This window comes from Castor canadensis, chromosome 12 (assembly GCF_047511655.1).
Source record: "Castor canadensis chromosome 12, mCasCan1.hap1v2, whole genome shotgun sequence".
NCBI lineage: Eukaryota > Metazoa > Chordata > Mammalia > Rodentia > Castoridae > Castor > Castor canadensis.
The window spans coordinates 76,354,675-76,379,592 of record NC_133397.1 but is presented as its reverse complement, the minus strand read 5'-3'; the positions used below and the strand labels follow the sequence as shown (position 1 = coordinate 76,379,592).

Sequence of the window (24,918 nt, the reverse complement as noted above, 5' to 3'; positions counted from 1 at the left end):
GTCAATGGACTTATTATCTGTTCACAATGCCTAGATACTTCCAGTAGGAAAGCGGCTCCCTCCTTACTTGAGGCAAGCAGACACCAAGAATATAGGGAGAAAGCATAGTGAAAGATGTCAAAGAAATACTGAAAGATCCAGGCTCTCCTCTGTGACTCTGGGCTATAATCCAACAAACACTTATCAGTATCAACTAAATAGTGCAGTCTCATATAATGGATGAGAAGAATCCAGGTCACCTAAAACCTAACTACTTTCACAGGAATATAAAACAATTTTTGAAAGAAAATACTTGGGAAAAGCCCTTATAACTTCCAAGTACCTAATAAAAAGTTCTTAAAAGGGTTAAGAGAAAATTAAAATATATAATTAGGGAGATTTATCTCAAACATACTGCTCTCCCAAAAGTCAGAATGTAGATTATTCACTAAAATATATTCTCTAAATATCCATTCACTAAGAGATACTTCTATTGTTGGCACCAAATATATCTAAATACTTTGCCTCAAAGATGTGTCAAAATGTCTGACAACCCTTAAGAATATGTAGAGACCTGCTGGATCTGGACAAAGACATGCTCAACGAGATTCCAGTAGCGAAGAAGACAAAAGCAAAAAAGGATTCTGATAATTATGCCAGGACAATGCGAACAAACTAGGAAACAGGAAAATATGGTTAGCCTACCAGTGGCAAAAAGCACAACTGGTGAACTGCTTGTCCAATTGTTTCTGATCCTGGTGCCAGGTCATATGCTAAGGTATGATGGCTGAGAGCATCCCCACTCACTCCAACAGTCTGGGATCTCTTCCCAAACACATTCTGCTTGGCTGCCTTGGAAGCATTAACTCTTCTCACTGCCATGGCACCTTCTGGTTCTGCTGTCCAGATGACCCTGTGCCATAATTACAGACAGCCAGCCTGGGGGGTCAAGCAAATGTCCCCAAGAACCACCTGGGGTTCCCTCTGTGCTTTGAGCCATCAGAATCATAAGGATGCCTTAGCCATTGTCAACCACCAAAATCTGAAGCATCTAAAACATCACCAGAGAAACTACCCCAGAGAAACTGAGGATCTCCACCCACAAGTGACTTAAGAACATCTCTCAAGGGACCCACCATTATTCCCACAATCCTTACGCTAATATACACCAACAATCATTTTAAATTTCCAATGCCACAGCCCCAAATAGGTCTGATGCCAAACCTACTTCTGAGGCTGTATTTGCTCCCTTACAGTTACCAAACAGGCTTTACAACCTCAAAGGTGTGTCAAGAGAATACTCAGTGCCTTCCCAGCCTTTGCTAGTGATTGCCACCACTGATCCAATAAGGTGGCTGAACCCTGCTGCTGCCAACACCACTCTCTGACCTGTCCTGCTGAGTCAAAACCCTCATACCACTGTGGCAGTGGTGAGAGCTCTCTGAAAAGCCACTAGAACTTCTGTAGGGAAATAAACCATCCTGTCACATCACACCTAACAGAGAACAACATCTTCTGAGAGGCAGCTCTGATTCAGGCAGCCTCGAGCCTAGCCTTCAATGCTATTTCTCTACAGCGTCAAGTCCAAACAGGTGGGGTATGTCCATGAGTTAGATGGACCCACTCTCTAAATTCAAGGCGCTTCTAGTATCTTTCTTACAGCTCTCACTATTGTGCATACAGACTAAGCAACATCTAGGAGTGTTCAGATGTCTTTGCTATAAAGAACTCTCCACCAAAATTCTTCCTAACCTCCCATAAGTTTACAATGTGTGGAAAAAAAATGTATATGACCAGTCACAATCTCCCAAGTCAGTGAAGTACTCAGGGACATCAGACAGTAACCTTGGGCTACTCCTCTAAGGCCCCATTAAGACTATGAACTCCATGAGTAAAACTGGCTGCTGAAAGCTGAGTCAACCACTAAGCCAAAGAATGCTTATTCACAAATGTCACAAGAAAAAAAAAAAAATCACCAAACAAAAGTAATTGGCCTGGCTGGCTAGCAACCAACTCTCAGTCACACAATGCAATGGTGAAGGAAAGCAACTAGTGTGCCCACAGGACTAAGATGAGGTAGGAGAGGCAGATACAAGGGTGTTATTCCAATCATTCCATAACAGAGACAACCACAGCCAGGGAACTACTCAGGAAGCAGCAAAACTTACTCCTGTAAACAAACTCCCACATACTAGGTTAAAATTTCTCAGGAAACTTTATCATCAGGGCTTTAGTCATACAAGCAAATGGATAAGCAACAAAGCTATAATAAGAGGGTTTTTTAAGTTTTGCTTTTGTTTCTTAAATAATAGCAACAGGGAACTTTAGTAAGAATTACATAGTAAAAACCAGACCTGCAAACATTACCAGAAAAAAAAAAAAAAAGAAAAGGAAAAGAAACTCACAAAGATGAAAGGAATAGCAGAAAATGATTTGGGAAAACTAAGTGCATCAAAGACCTGACAGAAGGAGAATGCTAAAAACCGCAGGACCCTTCCTTCAATACCATACCTTATCAATGGCTTTTCCAACCCGCGACACACTGCTATGGATGTCTTTGTGGTCTGAGGCCAATTTTTGAACAGTGTCCTTTATTCTTTTACAGCACTGGGTCAAAACAAGTGAAAGTGTCCCTGATAATTCAGCATCTTGACCTATAAAAAGAAAGAAAGGTTGGTTACTCACCAAAGCAAACCCAAAGATGGTAAGCAGACCCTTTGAAATATGAAAGATGAGAGAAAGTAAAGAAGAATCAGTACTGCTTTGAAACCAATGGTCACATTCGTAGAGGTTACTTTCAAGTGAATATTAGGAAAGATATCTTACTTTATTTTTGGAAATAAATTTCCTATGAAATAAACCACTTTCCTAATAACAGAAACATCACAGACCACATACCACCACGACATTGTTCTTTTTTAGAAAACATGCTTATACTTAAGCACGAGCTCATTTTTTTAACTTACAGTGTTTTAAGTCATTCTTGTTCTAGATTTCCTAAAGAGAGATGTTTTAGTCTATTCACTTTATATCCAACATAAAGAAGCAGAAGAAAAAACAAACTTCCTTGGATACTTGATGTGCAAAAAAAGTTAAGATGGTCGGCCCAGGACCGCTATCCTTAAAGTCTCATTGGCATAGCTGATGGGCATCTGGAATTCTTGGAGTTCAGGAGTGTTTCCACCATTCCCTAACTGGTAAGAATGGCTCACCGTGTACAATGTGGTTTAGGGTGAGTATCTGCTCTCCTAGAAATCTGGAAGTTTGAAGCATGCTAGGTAGAGGGTGCGTGAATAACCAGCCCTAATAAAGACCCAGGGGCTCAAGTGGTAAGAGCTTGCCTAGCAAAAGCAAGGCCCTGAGTTCAAACCCCAGTACAGTAGTGGAGAGGGAGGAGGAAAGAAGAGCCTGAGCTTCTAATAAGCTTCCTTCATTTACAACACTTCATATTTGTCACAACTTGTTCCAGGAAGAATTAACATGTCCTGTGTGACTCCACTAGGAAAGGACACCTGGAAGCTTTCTCCTGGCTTCCTCTGGACTTTGCCCTACAGGACTTTTTCCTTTGCTGATTTTCCATTCTACTCATCTGCTATATAGCAAATCTTAACCACAAGGGCTAATAAATGCTGGTGGTAAAGGTCTTTCTGTGAATCACTGGACCTAAGAGTGGTCTTAGGATCCCTGACACTTGATAAAGCCATGATGGCTATTACAATTTTATCTTCTTTTTATGCACTACCTCCCTCCAAACTGTTTTCTAGCAGGAAAAAGGGATGAAGAGAAGGGGGAGAAAGAGAGGACAGATCCAATTAAGCTATTTTTCAATTATCTATATCTACATATTCTCACCATTAAGCAAACAGGCCTGGTTTCTGATATCCTTCCCAGTATTATACTGCCTGGAGGCCTAGTTAAAGTAGCCGGGCCCCTTTCCCAAAGTTTCTGATTCAATAGGTGGGGGTCTAAGAATGTGAACAAGAACAAGCCCAAGAATACTCAGCCCAGGAGTTGTCTATCCATTTAACAAACATGTGACAGGTATAGCAGTGAAACAGAATAATCAAAAGTCCCTGCCCTAGAACTTACCTTTTTGTGAGACATACAAACAACACAACAAATGAACAAATTATGTTGAATGTTAAATATTACATGCTACTGGAGGGAAGGGAAGCAGGGTAAGAGTTGGGGGTGTGGGTCCAATCACTGCAAGGCACAGGGAAAATAGACATGGGTAGGCTTCCCTGAGTAAATGACATGTGAGCGTAGACTTCAAAGAAGTAAAAGAATTACAAGATGAGGAGACCAAAGCCCTTCTGCCGCTGGGCATGGTGAATGCCTACAATCCCAGAACTCAGGAAGCTGACACAGGAGGATCACAGGCCAGCCTGGTCCAGAAAATGAGACCCCCATCTCAAAACAAAAATTCTATTGCTGAAATATACCTAGACTATTTGAAGAATAGGCCAGTGTTTCTAATGTAGATTTCTGGCAAAGGAAAATAGCATGAAAAGAGGTCCAAGAGACAACAGGGTCCTACTTAGGGGGCTCTTTTTGGCATTGTAAAGACTCTGGCTTTTATTTTTACCTTTGCTACTGCAAGGTTTTGAGCACACGAAGTACCTAAATTGACAGAGGTCTGATGACAGAAGTGCAAGAACACAAGCAGGGAGACAAGTCAAGAGGCAGTGGCAACAATCCAGATGAAAGCTGATGGAAATGGCCTAGGATTTCCTGACTAGCTATGAGGAAGAGGATTCACACTGTCTCCAAGATTTTTAGCCTGAGTCAACCATAAAGATGGAGCTGTTTCCAATTAAGGTAAAAAAGAAGCCGGGTATAGCGGTACATGCCTGTAACCCCAGCTACTCAGGAGATAAGCAAGAGGATCACAAGTTCAAGGTCAGGTCCAACAAAAACCAAAGGGCTGGATATTTAATTCAGTGGTAAAGTGCCTGCCTACTATATGCAAAGCCCAGGGTTCAATCTCCAGTACCACAAGGAAAAAAAAAAAGAGGTAAAAGACTAAAGGCTTAGCAGGTCTGAGGAGCTAGAAGAGATTAAAAAGCTCAGTTTGGGACTTGTTAAACTTGAGACATTGAAGGTACGCCAATGCATATGTAGGAGTCAGCTGAATATACGAACATGGAGCTCAAGAGCAATGTCAGGGCTATGGACACAAATTTATGAGTCACTGGCATAGAGACAATTGTTAAAGCTGTGAGACTAAGTGATCACCAAGACGGTAAGCACTGATGCAGAGAAGTGGTAAAAGGCTGAGATGACGTGGGATTGGAAAGGAGATTGACGAATGACTCCTAGAGCACTACCTGGTGGGGAGGAGAATCAAGAAAGTATGGGGTTTGGAAATCCAGGTGAAGAAAAGTGCCAAGGTGGAGGGACTAACCAAGTTAAATACACTGCTAAGTCAAGTAAGACGCAGACTGAGAACCGGCCACTGGATTTTAAACATAAAGTCACCAGTGACCATGACAAGAACAGTTTCTCTGAAGTTTCAAGAAAAGAAATCCTAGAAGACTGTAGGGACTATGAAGAGGGAATATAGTAAGTCTGAGTCAAAGACAACCACTGAGAGAAATAAAAAAAGCAAGTAAACAGAAGGTAGTGTTCAATTCAACATGGGGTGGCCAAAACAGAAAATGTCCTGGTCTCTAAATACAATTGCACAAAGTTTAAATCAGATTCTTCCAACTTCTATCAACATAATGTAGGCTAAGGGAAGAGGTGGTACTTCAGGAAAAGTTTAAGTTCTTTCGTAAAGGTATTCCACACACTCTTTGGAACTTGAGTTCAAACCCAATACCACAAAACAAACAAACAAAGAAACAAGAACTAACCCCTTCTGGTCTGTGCTAAACCTAATGGCCTCACCTCACCTTTTCTATGAACCTCTCTGTCCACACAGTCACCCCCCTGTTCTGAATTCCTGGTAGCTTCTCTTCTCTCCACCACTCCTCCAGCTCTTAATTAAATACCATTTAACAATTCATGTATCTGTGCCATCATCAGCCTCAACTAAACATAAGCCCTCAAGGGGAGACAAAGTTCTAACTACAAACTGTATACTCCACAATTTCACGTGGATAATGCCTGCAAACATGCAAGTCACAAGATGAGAATTTGGACTGATGGTAAATAAAGCAAGGGGAAATAACAGATAAAAGCCATATTCAACAAACGGTGCCAGAACAAGAGAGTCACAATGGAAAGAAGCACATCAAATATCAAAATTAAGTCAAAATGGAATAAAGACCTAAATTAAAAGCTGAAAGTTATCAGCTACTTTTATGAAACCAGGTGCATTCTTGATCCTGGTTTAGTCAATGGCTTCTTAAATGACACCAAAAACACAAGCAAGCACAGAAAAGAGATAATAAAGCTGCACTTCATCAAAATTAAAAACACTACTCTCACAAAATGGGAAAAAATATTTGCAAATCATATTCTTAATATATTCAGAATGTACTAAGAACTCTTATTGGACAGGTGCAGTGGCTCACACTGTAACACCAGCTACTCAGGAGAGAGACTGGGAGGATAGTGAATGGAGGACAGCCCAGGCCAAAAAAAATAGTCAATGTCTCCAAAACAAGCTAAGCAGGGTGGCATGCTCCTATAGTCTCGGCTACTCCAGAGACAAAGTTAGGAGGATCACAGTCCCAGGCAAAAAACAAGAGACCTTAATTGAAAAATAACTTAGAAACAAAAAGAAAGATGCTTAATATCATTAAATATTAGGGAAATGCAAATCAAACTATAAAAAAAAAAACCCATTACTTCACACCCACAATGATGGCTACACTGAAAAGAAGGCAGTAAGTGTCACCAACAATGTGGAAAAACTAAAAGCAAAACAATCAGAAAGTCAAGAGTTACCATGCGACCCAGGAATTCCACTCTGAGGTACACAGACAAGATAAATGAAAACCTGTACAAAGTTTGTAGCATTACTCCTAAGAGCCAAAAAGTTGAAACCACCCAGTTGTCTGATTGATGAGTGGGTAAACAAAGTATAGTATTTACATACGATACATATACTTATATACTTAGTTATAAAAAGAAATGAAGTACTAAAACACACTGCAACACGGATGAATCTTGAAAATATTACATTAACAGCAAATAAGCAGAAACAAAAAGCCACATATTGTGTGAAATGTCACATAGTATATGAAATGTCCAAACTAGGCAAATCTATATAGCAAAGAGTGGACTGGTGGTTGGCAGGGGCTGGAGGGAAGGTAGAATGGAGTGAATGATCGTTAATGAGTATAGGGTTTCTTTTTTTTGGGTGATAAAAATGTTCTGGAATTAGGTAATGGTTATGGGTGCACAACTCTGGATACAGTTAAAAACCACTGAAATGTACATTTTAAAAAGGTGAATTGCAGAGTAAGTAAATTATGTCTCAATTTTTAAAAAACCTTAAAGAAATCCAGACACATTTATTTCTACAACTAGTCAAAGGTTAAAGAACAAAAAGCAAAAGCCAGCTGGAGGAAAGGGATCATCTGGAATTTCCTGACCAAATGCCATATACCAACCTTGAAACCCTATTTTCAAGTAGTAACAACTCAGATATCTGGAGTCGGATGCTATTACTTCCTTTCCTTTCTTTACTATTTATAAATTCCTCTTCTCTTGGCTTTAGATTTTGTAAGTGACAGACACTACCATATAAGGTCAATTAACACAGAGATCTCAGTATTCTCTAAGGAACAGTAATTTCTACAATGGACAGTCGTGAACTGGATCACGACGGTTCAGTAAAAGCAGATTACATTATGTGATGGCATATACCATACAGCTCAGGCGTGTAGGAAGCTATACCATCTAGGCTTGTGTAGGTACACTAATGGCACATTTCTCAGAACAGGTCCTATTGTTAAGCAACCTATGACTGCATCTGGAGGCTCAAGAAAAGTATAATGGAATAATCTGAAAGAGAACCCTGGGAAAGCCCTGTTGGGAGAAAAGGAGTCCAGTAACGCCTTTTCAAATGGACTCAGTGGAAAGCAGCCAAAGGTAAAAATGGGTTTGAAAATCACTAAAATGACCAACGTGATTGAGACTCAACCAAACTCCTAATGGGAGAGTTCTGATCCCTCCAAACGAAAACATGACTGCTTCTAAGAGAGCCTTTCTACAGGAGAAATCTAATTAGATTCACTTCCTAGACATAAAGCAGGAGAACTACCAAGACAACCACCAGCACCACAACTAAAGGAGATCCAGGACGGCCACTATAGTGGTCTCTCATCACACAGGATTAAGTCCTGTGTCCGCTGTGTCTTTCAATGTGATAAACTCCCTGGACCCAAACCCTATATACAAGTGCAATAATGGGCACAAGCACATTATAAGGTCATTTTTATTATGACTTGATTAAATAAGAATAGAGAATTAGTATGTGGTTTGTCTAAGTTAAGAATAATTTCCTTTGCCAGGTGACAGTGGCTCATACCTGTAATCCTAGCTACTCAGGAGGCAGAGATCAGTAGGATCGTGGTTTGAAGCCACCCTCTAGGCAAATAGTTTGGGAGACCCTATCTGGAAAAAACCCATCACAAAAAAAGGGCTGGTGGAGTAGCTCAAGCAGTAGTGTATCTGCCTAGTAAGCCTGAGGCTCTGAGTATGGACCCCAGTGGCAGAGGGGGGAAAAGAAATTTCCTTTCAGTATAGTAAAACAGCGCCTTTTATTTTACAGACATACTTTTAAGTATGATACTCTCAGAAATTATAATAGTCACAATCTCCTCCAAAACCATTACAATCACATCACAACTAAATTAAACATAATTAAGTTAACTCCTAAACTGCTTTTTGTAAAGCCTAGCTAAGATTCACCCTTGAGCTCCCCAGCTTGGACATTTTAGGATTTGCGTCTACTAGGTGCACAGAAACCATCTAGAAAAAAATGTTTGGTGGATAGCACCCTGCTTCCTGATCAGAGTTTTACTCTTAACTATAAATAGAATTGAGTATAGGAAACATGATTGTCTAATTCTCAACATTTAGCATGGTAACTGATACATACTGGGCACACAACACTCTTTTTTAAGTTTTCTTTTTTTTTTTTTAAACGGTGGGGCTAGGATTTTGAACTCAGGGCTTCACACTTGCAAAACAGGCACTCTACCGCTTGAGCCATACCTCCAGTCCATTTTGTTCTGGTTATTTTGAAGATGGAGCCTTGGAAACTATTTGCCTCGAACCAAGATCCTCCTGATCTTGGAGGATTAGCCTCCCAAGAAGCTAGGATTACAGGTGTGAGCCACCAGCACCTGGTTCTTTCTTTATGAAACAGGGTCTCACAATGTAGACTCAGGCTGGCCTCTAAATCATAACCTTCCTGCCTCTACCTCCCAAGTGCTAGGATTACAGGATGAACCACTATGCTGGGTTCAGTAACTCTTTACTGTATGAATATAAAAATAATAAGTTATGCATTAAATATTCTCAATTTCAAGCTCAGAACTGGAGACTAGTATTACCAACATCCTCCAAAACTGCCAGCCATTTCACAAACAGCAGTTTGCCAGTTTCCAACTCTCTGCCAGAATGTTCGTGCCTACTACCCAACAGCACAGCACCCACATTTTCCAAGTGCCAATATAAATCAGGAAATAATGCTGGCCCTAAACACCAATGAAATTATTGTCTAAGTAGAAAACCCCCAGGAATCTTTGTGTGCATACACAGTTCCCTAGAATAAATGAGTTACTTTAGCAATATCAAGGGATACAAGATATGTGCATACATACCAATCTTCAAACAAGACACATTCAGGAGAAACACTCCTCCTACCCCCTCAGCTGTAAGTCCCTTTTATCTTCCAAATAACACTACACCACCATACCAAGGAGCTCACAGGTCTGTGTTCCCACTCAAGTCACTTTTGAGTCAGTTTGTTTATAAAATAAAGCTAACTCAAGGTGTTAAAGATGCAAGTTAACATATTAGCTTTAGTATTATCTAAGTCAGAATCTAGAAAAAGATTCTTTTAAAATGGGTGTCTCGCCCAGAAAGCTGAAAATTATAAAATTTCTAGTTACACCTTGGATTTTATAAACAACCTTCATATAGTTTTAGCATTTTGTACACATACTTGCTCTTTTTTTTTTTTTCTTACTCATCATAAGATTTAGGAAAACCTAATGTCACAGCTGAGGATATAGCTCAGTAGCATGTATGGCCCAAGGTTCAATATCCAGCACTGCCAAAGGGAAAACACAGAAAACCATGTGTCCAACTGTGTGACTAGATTCACTATTTTGGTCCACCTAATTCAATCAAGACAAAGATTGACATGAGGCACCAGTGGCTAACACTTGTAATCCTAGCTACTCATGAGGCAGAGATCAGGAGGATCATGGTTTGAAGCCAGCCAGGGCAAATAGTTCTTCAGACCCTATCTTAAAAAAAAAAAAACCCACAAACACACAAAAAAGGTTGGTGGAATGAGGCCCTGAGTTTAAAACCCAGTATTACCAAAATAAATAAATAAATAAATAAATAAATAAATAAATAAATAAATAAATAAAAACACCAAACAGCTGGAGCTGGCTGATAGGCAGCACCATGATGCCAAAGCTTGGAATGTCTGCCCACTAGCTGATAATCAAAAGTTCTAATTTGGGCCAAGCACAGTGGTTCAAGCCTGGAATCCTAGCTACTCTGGAGGAGGAAATCAGGAGTATAGTGACATCCTGGACAAAAACAGTTGGGCACAGTGGCACATGCCTGTCATCCCAACTACACAAGGAAGCTGCCCAGCCCAGGTCAAGCCTAAAGTGAGACCCTATTTCAAAAATAACCAACATAAGAAGGGCTGGAAGCATATGGGGCAGTTCAAGCAGTAGAGTGCCTGCCTTTCAAGTGCAAGGCCCTAAATTTAACCCCCAGTACTGCCAAAAAAGGTTCTCATTTGGTCTATAAGAGGCAGTTTTAAGGTGTCAATACACCAACAAATACAGGCTGCCCAAGAGTCAAACACAGAAGAGATGAACACAATGTACACAAAGTAGGAGGCAAAACACAAAAAGGTATTGCTAATGACCCCAGATGATGATGATTCAGATTTCAAAAAGCCTAAAAATCATCAACTACCAGTATTTTGGTTGAAATGAACTGCTAGACTCCCCAGAAGTCACTCTGATCCAACTTAACATTTTTATATATGTCCTGGAGGCAGAAAAGAAACTTAAAATATCCAAGTTTATAAATATTACATATATTGCATTTGAGCTCTATGAGCTATTGAAAATTAAGTCCACTTTCACAAATTAGAATTAAAAAGCAAAATGGAACACATGTTTTGACAGACACAGAGAGAAATCCATTTAGGAAACATAATCCTAAGAACCTAAACAAAAACTCACACCTCATAGAGCTGTATTCTAAAATCCATTCTAGATTAGTTCCTTTAAAAAAAAAAACATTAAAATCAAATAAGCCAAAAGAATGTTAGACATGTAATGTATATATATAGAGAGAATATGACTAAGAAGGCTGGAAGGGAGACATCTTTATGTTATCCTACTTGTTGATTGCTTGATTGATTGTAGTACTGGGGTTTGAACTCAGGGTCTTCACCTTGAGCCACTCCACCAAGCCCTTTTTTGAAGTATGTTTTCAAGATAGGCTCTCATTAACTATTTGCCTGGGCTGGCTTTGAACCGCGATCCTCCTGATCTCTGCCTCCTGAGTAGATGGATTACAGGCATGAGCCACCGATGCCTGGCTATCCCACTCTTTTAAAAGTCTTAATGCTTTAAAATAAACAAAACCAAACCATACAAAACAGAAAAAGTATCCAAAGGAAGGGAGAACTACAACATTTAGATTCAGTTAATATTTATACAGTGCTGAAGGTCTGTGTTAGCAGTGTTCAGATACATCCCCACGTTATCGGTTTCTAAACAGATTAAAAATTTTAAGATGGGAGTGAAGAGGTAAAAGACAGAAGGACTGAGGGTATGGCACAGTGGCAGAGTGCCTAGCATACAAGGGCCTGGGTTCAATCCCCAGGCCCACTAAGAAAATTAAAAAAAAAAAAGTTCCAGGCCAGCAAGCATAGTGAGACCTATCTTAAAAAAAAAAAACCCACTGGGCTCCAGTAGCTCACGCCTGCAACCCTAGCTACTTGGGAGGCTGAGCTCAGGAGGATCAAAGTTTGAGGCCAGTCTGGGCGAACACTTCATGAGACCCCAGTCTCCAAATTAACTGGAGTAAAATGGACTGGAGCTGTGGCTCAAGTGCATAGCTCTGAGTTCAAACCCCAGTTCCACCACAGATAAAGAAAAAAAAAAAAAGGGACCTAAGAGTCTCAAAAAGTCAGTGACAAGATGAACATGGACACCCTTGCGAAGTATTAGAAGGAAACCCCTGAAATTTGTAAAGACAAGGCTGGCTTTACAAATAACAAACAACTATTCCACACCATCAGCAGTAACCTGAACTGCGGCCCACGAGGTCTTGGGCTTCTTGAGAGGCACCTCAGCACTAGAGCTATTCAGCAGACAGTCTGAGGGAGGACAAGGAACAATGGAACTCATCCACTTTTTTTCTAGAGACAGTACACACTGAAAACAAAAAACTTTCTGCGTACATTAATGGCTGTCCCATCTGCAAAGTAAAAGAAGTATGGTCTTTGGTGCTCAAGCCCTGACCTTTCAGAACATGGCAGTGGATTCACAGATAGGTGTTCTGGTCCACAGAGTTATTAAAGAGCATGTTACCAGATCACAAACAGTGTGTCTCAAAACCAAGCATGAAAAAGAAATGAAACAAGAAAGTTTGTATTTAAGAGTTAAATTACATGGTACGACCAATAGTGCTCCCAGAGCAGAGGAGCAAGAGCAGTGACTGTCACGGGGAAAGGAAAGGCTTTCAAGCATATGAGACAAGAACTGTGGAGAAGGTGAGTATGTGGGCACAGGTTTAAATGTCTGCTGGACAGCCCCATTGTTAGAGCGCTCAAATGACTTCACATTTAAGTCTCTAAGCATCTTTACCTCTGAAATGAATTACTGCCAATAAGATTTCTTGCAGCACTCACACATCTGGATTCCTATTTAAAAATCAAACTCAGGTTTCTGCCTTCCCCTCTCCTAAACTTCCTATTTTCTTCCTGGCTCCATAATTATTTACCTGTCACTCATGCTCAAAACATTAGATTTTTCCAGTCCTTCCCACCCACTCTGCAGACTCCTTGCACCAAGTCCTGGTAATTCCTTCTTTCAGAAGATCCCTTATATGAGTCACTTCAAATTTCTACCACCACTGCCCAAAGCCAGGCCCCTATTTCATCAGATGTAGGTTGACACTTGGCTTACTGCTTCTAGGCAAACCTCATTCCCAGGTCCAATCCAACCTAAACACTGTTGCCAGCAAGTCTCCGTTTTGACTCCTCCCTATTGGTCCCTACCCTACCCCAAACATTTTCAATGCCTCCCCAGTCTACTACTTTCCCTGGTATCCATGACCCTATAAAACGTTTCCAATTTAATTTTAATGCTTTCATCCCATTTCCCTCCAACAGTCCTCCAGCACCTCACCCCTCTACACTTTTGCATTCCATCCTGTCCTCCTACTATACACATTCAATCTCTGCTATTAAAACTTCCCACAGGAAAGAAAAATTCCCACAGAACTGGGGATGCAATTCACTAGTAGAGCACTTGCCTAGCATGTGCAAGACCCGAATTCAATTCCCAGCACTGCCAAAAAAATAAAATAGAAAACTACTTCCTACAAGTGGTAAGAGTCTCTTCCCTGTCCCACATCCTATCCATTCTTTTCTGTTTCACTCATTCAGCATTTGGCTGAGAAAAAAAAATACAGCCTTATATTGTATTACAGGGCACTGTTTTGTTAAAAATCCATACCAGTCTCATCTCCCTATTTAGATACAAAATTCTTATATCTTGTCAGTTGTAACAACTGACTAGGGATCTAAAGCTCAAACAAAGTAATACCCACCTACCACTCCCCATGCAGTTCTTTCTACTGGCTCCTCCTTTCTCTAACGAGCAGCATTTGTTCCCACTTCAGGTGATGTTTTGTGCCTGGGCCTTGGGTTATACCCTTTTCAAATGCAAAAATCTGGTTTCTCCAACTAAGAAAGTTCCTTGGGCACTCTGTTCCATTATCTCTTCAGTATTCCTTACAATGTTAAGCAGACCACTGGACACAGAATGGCATTTAACCAGTAATAAGGACACCTAATGTTAGTTGAACTGTCTTAATTAACAGTGTTTCTACCACAGCTCAAAGGCACAGACCTTATAAATAACAAGTACAATGTTTTCAGATTTCAAAGCCAGTTCACACCTATTGCCCATTTCATTCCCATAACTCAGATAGGTTATGTATCAGTTCACTGAAGACAGTTTACTTCAGGTTACTGAAGGAAAAAATGCAAGACTGCACAGCCATTTAATGTGGTAGAGAAGGACTCAAACCTTATCTCCAGAACCTATGGACCGAACTGTGTACATGCCTTCTGGGACCCCCCCCAATGGAAACCAAAACCTGTAGCTACTCAAGTGCCTCATATAAACTGGCATAGTATTTGCACATAACCTACACAATACTCCCCTAATACGTTAAATCTCTACATTACTTATAATACGCAGTACAACTTAGAGGCTACACAAACACTTGTTATACTGTATTGTTTAGCATGTTTAGTACAGGTGCAATTTTCCCCAAAATTATTTTTAAGTCACAGTTGGATAAAACCAGAGTGATACAGGAAACCCACAAATATATAGGAACTTATGAATACAGAGGGAAAACTACTCCACAAGTGGAGGCTTATCTTCTCAACCTGCTTCCAAGTTTCTAGAGGACCAGAGCCATTTATAAGGGTTTAAAAAAAAAAAAAGAAAGAAAGAAAAAGAAAATGTCTCTCATCTCCTCCTGCATACCTTCATTGATCTGAATGATATTAAATCTACATGAATTCCACAAATACAGCAAATATGAATTCATGGGCACTGCTCTAAGAAGAGAGGAAATCACTATCCAGGCCTGGTAATATAATCTTCACGGCCTCCCCAAGGCTCCTAAACAACCATTCTGCACTCAGGCATACAATCACCCAACCCAAACAGGGTGAAAGCGTATTTCTAAAATATCCCATCAGATATTCCCATCTCTGCTCTTAGAAATGTTGGGCTAACATTTAATCTAAGGGGAAGGGCCTGAAGGCTCTGACTCTCTTCCACGGACTCTAGGAGTTTTCAAATGTCCAGTTGGAGAGCATCATCTCCTTGGTATTTCTTAATTCCTGGAAATGCCAGGGGGGGTCTACATGTCAATCAGGGCCCCCCACAATACTCCCTAAATGAGGTATTTGTGGTCATTTTCAAAGACTCCAGAAGCCTTACAGATGAAAAAGCAGGGCCTCAAATAAAAACAAATCCATTTTAATATCCTAAGTAAATAGTCTACTAAGATACCATTTTTACTATCCTGATGAGTGAAAGACCAAGATAGGAAAACAAAAGAAATTTCTCCATCAGCTCTATGTGACAGTATCACAGAAGTGTTGGCAAGTTTCTCCCTCACCAATGTTATTACACAGAATTAAAAGCTACTTAATAGATAAAATAATAACATTAGGAAAATAACTTTATTATGACAAGCATTAAAGTCATTTCAAATAAGTTCCCAGAGTAACATGAACTAAAATATATTCTCTAGTCTACAGACTAAATCATATTAACAACTCAGTATTTGAATTACATAAACACAAGAAATAAAGGTTTGGCTAGTTCGTGAACACTTCTCAGAGAACATAGTTATTGACGTAACTTGTAATTGTTCTATTACAATAAACATACTACTTCTGTCTGGGGCCAAATGTTACTTCCTAGAACTGTCTCCACTGTACCAGAAGAATGGTGGATCATACAGTCATACATCTCCTCACATAAGGTGAGCACAGCCCAAAGTGGCCAGAGGATCCCACACCTCAGCTCCATTTACTGATTCAGCAAGAGGTAAAACAAGGCGCAAACAAGACATTAAAGATACTCCTGGGAAATGCAGGAAAAAGGCCATGTTCTTGCCTTCTGATTCCCCTGGCCATCCTTACCTCCACATGGAAAAAATTCCTTTGAGAACAAAGCCTTCCATAAAAGCTCTGATGACAGAGGTAGATAAACCAGTGCTGATGACATCCTTTGTGCCTATGGAGCCAGGCTGGCCTAACCTCCATTTTAATTAAAACTATTATGTCACCTGCAATGTTGAATAATATAGCCATCTAAATGAATAATGTGCCAAATTAAAAAACTAAAAGAATTATCTCCTAAATGAGCCTGGAAAGAAATAGCTAACAAAATTAAATCTACTTCTAAGCCCAAGTAGAAAGGCACTGACCTATTATTCTCACCACCTAAAATAGCCCAGGTCCTTTGGTAATCCATCTAGTCTCCTTTTAGAGTATTTAAACAATGGCTATGGCCAGGCACCCCAAACTTTTATTTATGACCTTCTTACAAGCTACTTTTCAGACTAGATGGTAAATGCAGATATCAAACTGTATTCAATTCCAAACTTAAAGTCATTTTTCTCTTGAGTATCCTACTAGTACTTGGAATAGGTTTTACTAACAAGTGGGAGAAGCCTGGCTGTGTGGCCCACTTAATTTATACCAAAGAATAAGACTGAAATACTCTATCAGTTCCTGATCCTTTTTACTTACATTCAACAAAATACTCTAATACTGGTAGGCTCTGGAGAGCACAGAGCATTTATAACATACAACGACACATAGTCCTCAACACATGTAATGTATGCAACTCAAACTCTAGAGTGGAAGTTTATGCCTAAATACTGAACCCTCAACCTCTGCTTTCTGTCTACCGATGCAGTAATATCAGAGTACACCACAGAAAATGAGTTCAAAATATGACCTCCATAATTTGTGTTTTCTTTCTTGCTCATTTGCCTTTTTACCATCTCTTTTGTTGCTCTCAAACTTTACAAAAGGGTCCTGGCACTAACAATAAAATTTTCAGCACTTTCTTTGACTCGCCAGTGATAAAGGTAGACGTCATGATTTAATGAGTTTTACTAGTAGGAGTCACACCACACAGGCACACAAAAAAGTTTTAGGGGGATGGCTCAAGCAGTAGATTGCATGCCTAGCGGATGTAAAGCCCTGAGTTTAAACCCTAGTACTGCCAAAAAAAAAAAAAAAAAAAAAAGGAAGTTTAGATGTTAATATATGTGTTCATCACTACCACAGATGAAGTTATCTTTAACTATCCTGGAATACTGGATAATATTATTCTAAGTCCCAATAAGTGGAACAAAACCATCAATGCCTTTAAAAAAAAAAAAAAAGTGACATGGAAACAGCCAAGATGCCCCAGCACTGACAAATGGATTAAGAAAATGTGGTATCTATACACAATGGAATTTTATGCAGCCATGAAGAAGAACGAAATGTTATCATTCGCTGGTAAATGGATGGAATTGGAGAACATCATTCTGAGTGAGGTTAGCCTGGCCCAAAAGACCAAAAATCATATGTTCTCCCTCATATGTGGACATTAGATCAAGGGCAAACACAACAAAGGGATTGGACTATGAGCACATGATAAAAGCGAGAGCACACAAGGAAGGGGTGAGGATAGGTAAGACACCTAAAAAATTAGTTAGCATTTGTTGCCCTTAACGCAGAGAAACTAAAGCAGATACCTTAAAGCAACTGAGGCCAATAGGAAAAGGGGAACAGGTACTAGAGAAAAGGTTAGAGCAAAAAGAATTAACCTAGAAGGTAACACACACACACACAGGAAATCAATGTGAGTCAATGCCCTGTATAGCTATCCTTATCTCAACCAGCAAAAACCCTTGTTTCTTCCTATTATTGCTTATTCTCTCTCTACAACAAAATTAGAAGTAAGGGCAAAATAGTTTCTGCTGGGTATTGGGGGGGAGAGGGAGGGGGAGGAGTGGGTGGTAAGGGAGGGAGTGGGGGCAGGGGGGAGAAATGAACCAAGCCTTGTATGCACATATGAATAATAAAAGAAAAATGAAAAAATAAATAAATAAATAAAAAAGTGACAAATTATCATTTCCCCATTTTTTTTTTTTAAGGTCCTTGAAATGGAACCCAGGGCCTCCCACATGCTAAACAAGCACTCTACTACCAAACAACATTCTCCAGCCCATTTCCCCAAATTCTTTCAAAATTTTCTTGTGGAAACTAGCATCTTTTTGTCAGCTTCCAGAAAACTAGGCAATCCAGGAACAAGAGGATGAGGGAGACTTATTTATTGTTTGAATCCATTTGAAGGTACTATCAACTCAAAATAAATATAATTCAAATTGAGAAAATTCCTTGAGAGTCACTTGTGGCAAGCACATTAGAACTCCTTTTAAGGACTGGGGTATAGTTCAGTGGTAAAGTGCTTCCCTACCATGCACAAGGCCCAGCACTGCAAAAAACAAAACCAAATAAAAAAAGGAACTTTTAATGGTCTAAAAATAATTTAAAAACAATACTGCACACCCCTGACTCTTGCAAATATTGTAATTTTCCTGACTACACTTTAAACCTTTTGTGAAAGCATTACTCAATTGTCTCAGCCTAATCTTTCACCAAAGGTGAACTTAAAATAGCAGTAATACATGATAAATCATTCTCTTCTGTGCCTCCCCTTCACTACAGAAGTGCTAAAGAGAAATAAAACTATAAATATATTTTCAAGAAGAAATGAATGCTTAAAGGCATGTTATCCCAAGTCAAATCACCGAAATGTGATTGCCATATCATTGATGTGAATAATTTTAGTATCTAAATTAATATTTTAATAGCTACTAAATTATTTTTAGTACGTAGTTTTTTTATACATTTCACCAAGTCTATGAGTTCACAAACACCAGTGTCTAGAATGAAGATAAAGTTACTTAAGTAAAATTGGAATACATCTGAAAAGTAGAGTGCACACATGTTAGCAAAGTTGGAGAAACACCAGTGCATTACCCAGATTAGATTAAGGGCTTAAGGGCACACTGGGAACGATCACCAGCCAGATCAACCACACTGAACCTTAAACTAGACCAAACTTCACACTTACAGGGAACACCCACTGAAAGGCTGGTACAACTAAGTGACAAGCACATTCTCTCCCTTCAGTTGAGGAAATGCAAGAATCAAGTTCAACCAAAATAAGGATAACAATCAAAGCTCAATACAATTTGGAACCTCTGGCAAATCAGGTTTAGAAATCACGTTCCAGTCCCAGACCAACACATTGGTACAAACCTTCCCTTTTCTCATGAACAACTATCTCTTATCCCTTTTACTTTGCCCACTCAGTGTAGGCTCTGGATCACACCTCCCTCCCCCCCAATCTCCATCTCCTGTCTAAGGCAGTTCCAAGGGCAGCTCCTGGAGTCAGTCTCCAGGAAGAAGAATGGATCTGGCCTCAGCAGAAGTCCTTAGTTCTCCCTAGTTCTCTACTGCCTCTTCACATTTCTATTACCCTGCACTTCCTTCCCACAGCCTTATACTCCAATATCACTCATATACCAGAGGCCTGACACCCCCATTTGTGTGTGTGTGTGTATGTGTGTGTGTGTGAGAGAGAGAGAGAGAGAGAGAGAGAGAGAGAGAGAGAGAGAGAGAGCGCAACACACAGACACAGAGACACAGACAAACACTGGAGTTCGAGAGGTTTGAACTCAGGGCTTCGCAAATGCAAAACAAACCACTCTACCATTTGAGTCACATCTCCAGTCCATTTTGCTCTGGTCATTGGAGATGAGTCTCATGAACTATCTGCCCAGGCTAGCCTCAAACTGCGATGCTCCCTGATCGCAGTTTCCCAAATGCTAGCTACTGGAGCCCAGCTGACACTCCCATTTTTAAATAAACAAATACATACATGTAAATATAAATATATGTATACACACATATGTATGTATTTTGGGGGTGGGACTGGGATTTGAACTCAGGGCTTTGCAATTGCAAAGCAGTCACTTTACCAATTGAGCCACACCTCCAGTTCATTTTGTTCTGATTATTTTGGAGATGGGAGGGTGTCTCATGAATTACTTGCCCAGGCTGGCCTCCAACTGCCATCCTCCCGATCTCAGCCTCCCAAGCAACTAGGATTACAGGCCACCATTGCCCAGCTTAAATATATTTTTGAGTCAGGCATGGCAGTACACCTCTGTAATCCCAACATGCAGGAGGCAGACTGGGAATCGAACACCAACTGGGGCTACACAGATTGTCACACACACACACACACACACACACACACACACTACAGACAGATTTTTTTTCCTTCCCTTTTTCCAGACTGATGGACTTGGTTAGTGGTGGATTAACTGGCAGAGAATAAAGTAATTCACAAGATGTGAGTGACCATCCATACTACCCTCTTTCTCCCAAAGTGTAGGCATTAAGAAATTTGCATTTCGAAGAAATAATTGGAGAAATTTTATATGAAACTATTTTAGACAGAGACAGTTTGGGCTCACTGCAGAACTATTTCTAGGCCAGCTGCAAGGCTAGTCAACTTAGTACAGAATTTACAACCCGAAACAAGGGTGGGAGACTGGAAGAGGCTTTCTTAGCAAAGTCCATTTATGTATGACCAGATTCTACCACAAACTTCTAACAGTGCTCATTGACTATAATTTTCTGTTCACAACTTTAGAGAGGAAAAAAAAAAGAAATGTAAACACAAGGAATTGTAATTCTTCCTCAGAAAAATGAAGGAATCTCCTTACCCTCCCTAAAAAGGCACTTCTGAAACAGGCAGTCATCCATCTGCATGATACAAAATACAAGGATCTTGGGGGAAGTTTATAGTGCCCACCATTCTGGTTTATTCATACCACATTTTTCCAAGAATATTACCACACATAAAATCAGAACATGAAATCCAATGCCCTGACAGAGGGTTCCAAACGGAGCCCCTCAGATTACAGGAATCCACCAGATCGCTTGCCCAGACTGGCACACTGAGGAACCTTGAAAGTATTCCTTGACACTTGAGAATGGAGTTACAAACTCAGTTTTCAGAAGATAAACCTTTGAAAAGGATATATTAAAGATTCATCTACATCACCTACAGGAAACTTTAATTTAGAAATTAGCTGCTTTGAAAATACCATAACCTGGATACCAAAGCAGGATATCTGTCACCACACAAAAAATATTTTAGAAACCTGATCTAGTATTTGTGGTATTTATTTTCTTTCATGTTTTATAACTACCTTTAGTCACTTTATCTTATTTTAAGAATTAAAGGAAATGAAAGAAATGCCGGAGAAGACTAGCAATTTGGTAGGCAACAGGATAAAAATCAAGCTGAAACAATCAGGATTCTAGGTGACCGACATACAAGCCATCCCTAAATTTAAAAGCTAAATTTTGTCTTTTAAAGTGACTGTTTTAATCAGTTTAATAACCTATCTCTAAATTTTAAAGTAAAACATGCTGCTTATGACACAATTAGGTATCTGATGCACCAATTAAGTGTTTAAAAATCTTTGTATCATAGTATGTAAGTACATAAAAATATGCTGATCTTGCAAAGCTGAGTTCAAACTCCAATCTCATTCAAAAAAAAAAGTTGATCTAACTTTCTGCTATTAAAAAAAAAAAAAAGTTAAGCCTGAACAGGAGTGAACAGAATAAACAACTAAATGAGACTTAGAAATTGGCCTTTGATTTTAAGTATTTAATTTGTTCTTATAAGCCTTGTCAAAAAAAAAAATCTATGATGTTTAAAAAGAAAAAAAGATTGAAAATCAAAAACAAACAGCACTCACCAAGTCAGACTGCTATACCAGCACAGCATACTGTGTGGCTACTGCCTCTCACACCATCAATTCCTAGAAAAGTTCCCTGATACCTGCAAAGAGGTCCAAAACAAATTCCTGCCTTGGCAATTCCTCACAATCACTATCCACATGGGATTGGCCCTAAATTCCCTAAAACAAAGCTCTTAATCATATCCCTCTTCCAATATCCTCTCTTATGGAAAGTATGTTATTTCCCGTCTTTTCCCTCTAAATACTGCCTGTCCACACCCTCAATCTCTGACCAAGTCCTCAAAAAGAAAATGTTCCTTCTACCTCTCCAAATCTAGACCCTTCATTAATTCTCTTCCCCCTTACTTTCCACCACCAGTAAGACAAAGATTTTCTCTGGAGGTGGAGATGCCTTCAACCACTGCACTGGAGCAGCCCTAGGTTTCCTTCCACCTAAGTGTACACCCTATTTTCCTTCTTAACCTCAATATTCTGGTTTACCAACTCCACAAAACATAAGCACAATGGATCACTGACTCCTGAATAGCCAAATAACTGCTGAGCAACCTCTCTTTTTCTAACTCCTGCCTCCTTCTGTTTCTGCTGGCTCTGCCTTGGCCTTCAAGTCTCCAAGGGGAGTTCAAGGTTGTTTATGCACTAAGGTCTTCCCTCCTTGCATCCTAAGTCATCTCCATTGTCCTCTTAGAAATGACATCAGAAAGCAGTCTTAGACTTACCTATCTCCCAAGACCTCGATTCTATCTTCATGAAACCCTTCAACTTTATCTCCAATATATTATTATTTATGGGTCCAAAACCAAATCCACCAGTCTTCCTGGGATTCTCTTCCATCCCCCCTTACTCCCCATTTGTACCAACTGTATCACCACCAATTCAAATTTCTTTTCACACGTTGCCATCAACATCTGTTTTTTTCCATGTATGTATATTACAACTCTTTTCTAGTTAAAATGGCTTTTCCATATTAAGATCTCAACCACCATGGCTGCAGGTCTGCTTCTTCCAGAATTCAAAGGGACAGCAGGGCCCAGAAGAGGAAGTTGTAAGGCTCTCTTACCATGGATAAGCACACTCACCCTCAACTCAAACTCAGCGTGGGAAAGGAAGGCACAGAAGAATATATGACAGGAGAGAAGCTTACTAATACCACTGCCTTCAGGTCACCTGCCACAAACATCTGCAATGTTCCAGGGCTACTGACCCTCCCTGTACATAAATTTCTGTTCAGCCCACAAGCTGAGAAGGCCCCAACCTCTTGAGCGAAACCATTAAATAAAAAGACCTTTACTTTTCACTCAAAATAAGTCAACACTGTGACTATTTTAATGCAAGGACGTCAGATCTTTAACGTGATTTTAAAAAACAAAATCCCTCTCAACCAGCTTCTACAAGTCAACTCTGACAAAGTATCTATCCCCTTGGGCCTAGGGCAATCAATGAAATAATCTAGGCAAAGCACCTTCTATAGAAAATCTGCCTCCTGAACGGAAACAAGTACACACTGGACCAGGTAAGGCAAGTAACTAACAACTTGTGCCACAATTGCTTCCCCGGTCTCATCATAGACTACACAAGGAGGACTGAACGTTAGATTCAGCTGGTTTCCTGGGAATCGGGTTAGTAGTGCTGAGGAGTTCAGAAGAACTGCTTCCACACATCAATCAAATGATGAAGTTGGAGGAGAGACTGTTTTGTTAACAAAACAAACACGATTTCAAACAACAAACCCACCAGGTGAGTAAGTCTCCGAGACAAGGATTCGTGGTGCGCACGGACCCCCCTTTACCACTTGGACCCTTGGGTCCAAAGCCATTCGCGCACCTGTGGGCCAGAGGACCGCGCTGCGGAGCCACCTACGACCCCCGGGAGGGATCGGGGCGGGGTGAGGGGCACCCACCACCGGAAGGCGGCAGTTTGCAGATGCGGGTTAGGCGGCCCCCTAGCTACGCAGAAGTCCGCTCTGGGCTGCGTTTCCGGGTGGTCTAGCGCTCATTCGGAATTAACCGCGCGGTCTCAGTGGGCACGAGGAGGAGAGAAAGTCGCCCCGGGCCTGGGGCGCTCGGCCCGGCCCGGCCCAGCTCCGCGCGCCCACCCGGCCGTCCTACCGTGGCTCTGCAGGATCTCGTGCTTGAGGCCGCCGGTGTAGTCGATGAGCTCCTCCAGGCCGCGCTCACACAGCTGCCCGTAGCCCGAGAACTTGTGCAGCACCTTCTCCAGCTCGCGCTCCACGGTCACGCACTGATCCATGCCGGAGGCGGCGGCGCTCGGCTCCCTGGCGCCCGGGTGTCCGCAGCCGTTCAGCCCGGGCCCCGCCGAGGCCGCTTCCTGCTCTTCGTCCCCCAGGCGGACGGCGCGGACTACTGAGGAGGCGAGCGCGCTAGCCGCGGCGCCGGGGGAGCCCCGCGCAGCCCGTGCCCGCCTGCCCCATGGCGCCCCGGCCCCCCGGCGTGTCGCCTCTGCTCCCGCTCACTACTAGCTCGCTCGCCCCACCCAGCGCCGCGTCCCCGGCCCTCCACTCGCCGCGTTCGGCCGCCCGCGGCGATGCCGCCGATTGTTTTTGTTTTCACGGGAACCGGCCGATGACCTGGTTCTCCCGGGCGGCACCAAGAGCCGCCGACCGGGAGGGGTCAGCCTCCCCAGCGAAGGAAAGAGGCGGCTCGGACCGTACCAAAGGCGTCTTCAGAGAGGGGAGCAGCCCAGCGAGCGCGTGGGGGGGGGAGGGGGAAGAGAACGCGAATGCGTCCGCACGCGCCGCCCCTCTATAGGTGTGGGCCGTACCACAGGGAAGGCGTGCAAGGGAGAGGGAGAAGGTAGAGCGAGGACCCAATTGGTCCGAGGAGCTAAACAGGGAACTTTGGGGACAGCCCCAGCGCTCGGAAAGCGCCACAACTACGCGCCCCGTAAACAAGGGGGTGGAAACCGTCCCCAACCACTCCGCCCAGAAACGGGGAATACGAACCAATAGGCGTGGAGAATAGGTAAGAAAGTAAGGTCCTCCAATCCCTGGCCGAGGCGAAAACCTTCAGCCAATCTGGGTTGGGGGGGCCAAACCAATGGGGTCACTGTTGGAGGGGGTGACTTGAAGAGCCTATCCAGAAGTGT

General features: G+C 41.4%; 1 protein-coding gene across 1 annotated transcript in view; it reads right to left on the bottom strand.

The window, feature by feature from the left end:
• Rmnd5a (required for meiotic nuclear division 5 homolog A) overlaps positions 1-24,520 on the bottom strand; it is a 58,430-nt gene extending 33,910 nt beyond the window's left edge. The window contains exons 1-2 of the mRNA XM_074050146.1: positions 23,922-24,520; positions 2,491-2,633 (exon numbers count right to left, since the gene is read on the bottom strand). Of these exons, the coding sequence (XP_073906247.1) occupies positions 2,491-2,633; positions 23,922-24,063 (285 nt within the window). The 5' untranslated portion in view covers positions 24,064-24,520. The remainder of the gene's footprint in view (positions 1-2,490; positions 2,634-23,921) is intronic.
• Positions 24,521-24,918: the final 398 nt, after the last annotated feature.